We start from the raw sequence: 4476 nt of genomic DNA on the forward strand, positions 1-4476 counted from the left end.
CTCAGGGTGCAGAAGAGTATGAAGGGATGGACACTGGGAGGAGGTAACTATGGGGAGGAAGTGGGAGGGGAGCTGCTGCATTGTAAATTTTGGTCAATGATATGAGACAAAGTATATGTGAACTGCTGTATGAAAAGTGAATTTACTCTGTAAATCTTCACCCAAATCCTAATAAAAATAAATAAATAAATAATAGTAGGTTATTGCAAAATAAGTATATTGGTAATAAAACTACATTTAAATTTTAGGGAGAGATGATCAGTTTCCACGTGTTCTCTCTGTTTAAAAGAGAGTTTAGCAGGTATTACTCGTTGCCGTCAGGTCAGCTCTGACTCAGGGCAAGCCCTGTGTGTCGTACTAGAACTGTGCTCCACAGGGCTTTCAGTAGCTGATGCGGTGAAGTATGCAGGCAGGCCTTTCTTCGAGGCACCTCTCAGTGGATTCAAACCACCAACCTTTGGGTTAGCAGCTGAGCGTATTATCCATTTGCACCACCCAGGAACTTCTTAGCTAGTATTAGAGATGACTTTAAATGAAGACTTTTCCCTCTATTTACTAAGGATTGGTTCAATCTTATTTAATGCCTTGCATATCTAGTGGTGGAACCCCTGGGTGGCGCAAACAGTTATGCGCTCTACTACCAGTGGAAATTTTCAAACCCATCCAGTGTTACCTTGAACGACAGGCCTGCGATCCACTTCCCAAAGGTCATGACTTTGAAAATCCTGTGGAGCAGTGTTACTCTGCACACATGGGGTCACCACTAGTTGGCATTGACTCAGTGGCAACTAACAACAACAGCAGCAGCATACCTAGTAGCTAACATCATCTTCTGAGTCTGACCTCTTGCAGTGCATTTTGGTAAGCACTGATAGGCTAAGTGTTTAGCTTTGTAACTGGCATGCGGTGGAGGTCAGAAAGCAGAGACCTTGTCCTGCAGCTGTAAACACTCTGTTGAGCATATTTGCTTGCTTTATTCTTCTCAACTTCTGATTCTGCCCTTTTCTGATTACCCTAACCATGACTATTCATTGGTGATGCTCTATCCTGAAACCAAAGTCAGGTTACTATTCTTTGGATAAGCCTGTGACCAGCCTGAACAATGAATGGGGATAAAACAGCTGTTGCTTTGAACTTGGAGAAAAAAAAAAAAAAAGGAACAAAAAGAAAAAAAAAAAAGGAATAACTGTGAATGTTGTGGAGGCTTCAGAGAAAGACAGCCATATGTAGTTGAGAATCAAAGATCTTCCTTGGGAAGAGGGCAATTGGAAAAGAAACAAAAGAAAGCAAGAGGAAGGGATGAAATAATTGAATTAAATTTGACAAGCAGACCACAGAACAAAAAAGTGGAAGGCTGCGAGATAAGAAAGCACCAAGCATCTAATAGAAGCTGTGATAGTTAAGGTTGTGTATCAACTTGACTGGGCCTGTTCTTGAGTGGCTGGGCAGCTGGATGTAGTTATTCTCCATGATAAGATTGGTAGTAAATTCCATGATGGAATCTACTGTGAGCAGCTGAGTAGCTGCCTTAGGTATATGACCTGCTTCCAGTATGTAAGAAGACACTTTGAGGAAGATATCTAGCTTTTGGCACATCTTGATCCTGCATTTGGCTGAGTCTTCATCTCAATGGTCTGCCATATTGTCTGCCTATCTTGAGACTGTTAATGGACTTGAATTAGTGACCTGCTGTGTTGCTTGGTAATTTGGGGACTGTGCCATTTTACTTCTCGATCTTGGGTTTGTCAGCCTCAACAGTCAGCAGCTGCCTGAGTAAGAGTTGCCTCCAGCTCCACTGGGCTGGGAACAAGAGGCAGAGCTGAAGCCCAAGGTTGAGGGCCTCTCACCCAGACCCTAGAGCTGGCACTGTGAACACGGACTTCTAGACTCTTAAACTGTAAGAGAATAAATCCCTGTTTGTTAAAGCTGTCCATTTGTGGTATTTTTCTCTTAGAATAGCACTAGAGAAGCAAATCAGAAGCCTAGCATCATATACCTTCTCCTTTTGAGCCCACTGGTCCAGCACATCCCCAGCAAAGTTAAAGTTCTTAGGCAGCGCCCTCTCACAGCGATTCATGGCTTCAAGGTCATCAAGAGTCAGAGGTGCCCACAGCTGGTAATCTTTGTGAAAGTGCCGGCCAGGTGGCTTCATAAGCCACAGGAATCTGAATGTCTGGTAGCGAAATAAAATCTTCATGGTTCTCCAAGAGCTTTGTCTACCAGTAGGGATACAGAAGTGCCACAGCCTGTGGGTAGAGATGGGAGGAGAATGTCAGTCTCTTCTGACCCTCACGGTTAGATCAGAAAGTGGACTTGCGGCTGTGTGTCCCTCCAAGTTGGGAAATACCCGAATAGTACTCCATCCTTTATCAGAGATGTTGCAGTTAGCCGCTGACTAGTCTCCCTGCCACTGGACTCCCCTCCTCATTCTCTCTGTGACCAGATTAGTCTTAAAATATACAATGGTAGAATTGTCATATTCCATCTTCTGCCCTCCTGTCTCCCTAACCAAACAACAAACCAACAGAATATTTACTGGTGTAGTGCCTAAGGCATTTGACTGCTAACCAGAAGGCTGGCAGTTCAAACCCACCAGGCATTACTCAGAAGGAAGATTGGGCAATCCACTTTCCGTAAAGGTAATGCCTCAGAAACCTTAAGGAGGTGTTGCTATGAGTCAGGACTGACTTGACAGCAGTGAATTTGGTTTTGGGTGTTTGGTTGGTTTGGCACTCAAGTCTCCTTCAATCAGCCTCATACTCTGTTCTACAGCCTTATTTTGAACTCTACTTGAATCTCCTTTTCCAGTAAAAGCACCCATTCACTTTCTGTCAATGTCTATTCCTACCACAAAGATTTGGCCTGCCATACGTCTTACTTCTGGCCACCCTGTCCAGCTCTCCCTTTCAGCCCTACAATATAACTGGTTAGAAACCTAGGCTTAAGTACTTGGTCAGCCATTTTCTGGCTGAAGGACATTAATTGGGCAAGTTACTTTTCTCTCCTGTGCCTCAATTTTCACATTCGTAAAATGTGAAATAAAATTACAGGGAGATAGATAGTACTCCCTTGTAGAATTATTGAAAGGATTTAATAAGACAATGCATGTAAAATGTGCCTTTTAAATGTTAGCTACCGGTCTTATGATCCTTTTCATTGTTGCTATCACAGCATAGTTTCATGAAACAGTCTTACAGGATGAATCAGAAGACCTGGATTTTACTCCCAGCTCGTTCCAAATTAGCTTGTGACATTGGCAATGTCTTCTTTCCTTTCAGAACTGCCATTTGTAAGTAAATTTTTTTTCTAACTCTGAGATTCTTTCTTCTTTTGAATTCCCATAACATGCATTTGTCCTTTTACATGACAGTGGTCCACCTTGTATTATTAGTTAAAAAAAATATATGTGCCCTGGGCACATCCTACCTAGATGTTGTGAGCAGAGGCTATGCATTGCATCCTTAGTACTGGCTGTGACTCATAGATTATTCTCAATAAAAACAAACCATTGCCATTGAGTCGATTGTGACTCATAGTGACCCTATGGGACAGAGTAGAACTGCTCCACAGGGTTTCCAAGGCTGTAATCTTTATAGAAGCAGACTGTATCATCTATCTCCCTTGGAGCATCTGATGGGTTTGAACCACTGACCTCTTGGTTAGCAGCTGAATACCTTAACCACTGCAACACCAGAACTCCTTTCAACAATAATAGCCAATATTTATTAAGTCTTTGCTGTAGGTCAGCCATTCTGCATTCCTGACATCATTGAACATTCATGACAAGCTCGTGAGGCTGGTGGTATCATTCTCTCCATTATACAGATGAGGAAACCTAGGCCCAAGGTTATCCAGCACATGGTAGTGGAAGCAGAATTTGAAACTATATGGTTTGACTTCAGGGCTTGATTACTCAATGCCTCTGCTATTTAGTCTCCTTTGTGCAGCCTACTTCAATGGTAAACACCATCACTCTTGCACCCTCCAGTTCTATGTAGTTGCCTTGCACAGAGTAGTAAAATCCGCAGGTGCAGGGGTGCCTGGATTTGCAGTACAGTGATAACAAATAAACAGTAGAACAAACGGTGCTATATGTACACCCTCCATTGTCATCGCCAAGCAGCTTTGCCACTCCGAGTGGTGTCTGTAGAAGTGATATAATGTGATATATAACCTAAGAAAGGAACTCTGGTAGAGTAGTACCTTGACTGCTAACCAGAAGTCTGGTGGTTCAAACCCATCAGCCACTCCTCAGAAGGATGGTTGGGCAATCTATTTCCCTATTGATACTATCTCAGAAACCCAAGGAGGAACCCCTTGCTATGAGTTGGGTCCGACTCGACGGCACATAACAAACAACAACAACGTAGCCCAAGAAAAGCAATTTCTGGCAATACAGTTGGTATTAAGCTCTTCATAATGTCAAAGTAGAAAGAAGGGGGACGATGTCTTCCCCAGACATTTTTCTGGAAGTGG

The 4476-nt window shown here is 43.0% G+C and overlaps 1 protein-coding gene across 1 annotated transcript in view; it reads right to left on the reverse strand.

Annotated features, from left to right (window-relative positions):
• Positions 1-2197, reverse strand: part of LOC103211404 (acyl-coenzyme A synthetase ACSM4, mitochondrial-like) — a 38461-nt gene extending 36264 nt beyond the window's left edge. The window contains exon 1 of the mRNA XM_007957353.1: positions 1997-2197. Coding sequence (XP_007955544.1) covers positions 1997-2197 — 201 coding nt within the window. The remainder of the gene's footprint in view (positions 1-1996) is intronic.
• Between the last annotated feature and the right edge of the window lie 2279 nt (positions 2198-4476).

The sequence above is a fragment of the Orycteropus afer genome, unplaced genomic scaffold (assembly GCF_000298275.1).
Source record: "Orycteropus afer afer isolate SDZICR_OR568_19922 unplaced genomic scaffold, OryAfe1.0 scaffold00732, whole genome shotgun sequence".
Classification (NCBI taxonomy): Eukaryota; Metazoa; Chordata; class Mammalia; order Tubulidentata; family Orycteropodidae; genus Orycteropus; species Orycteropus afer.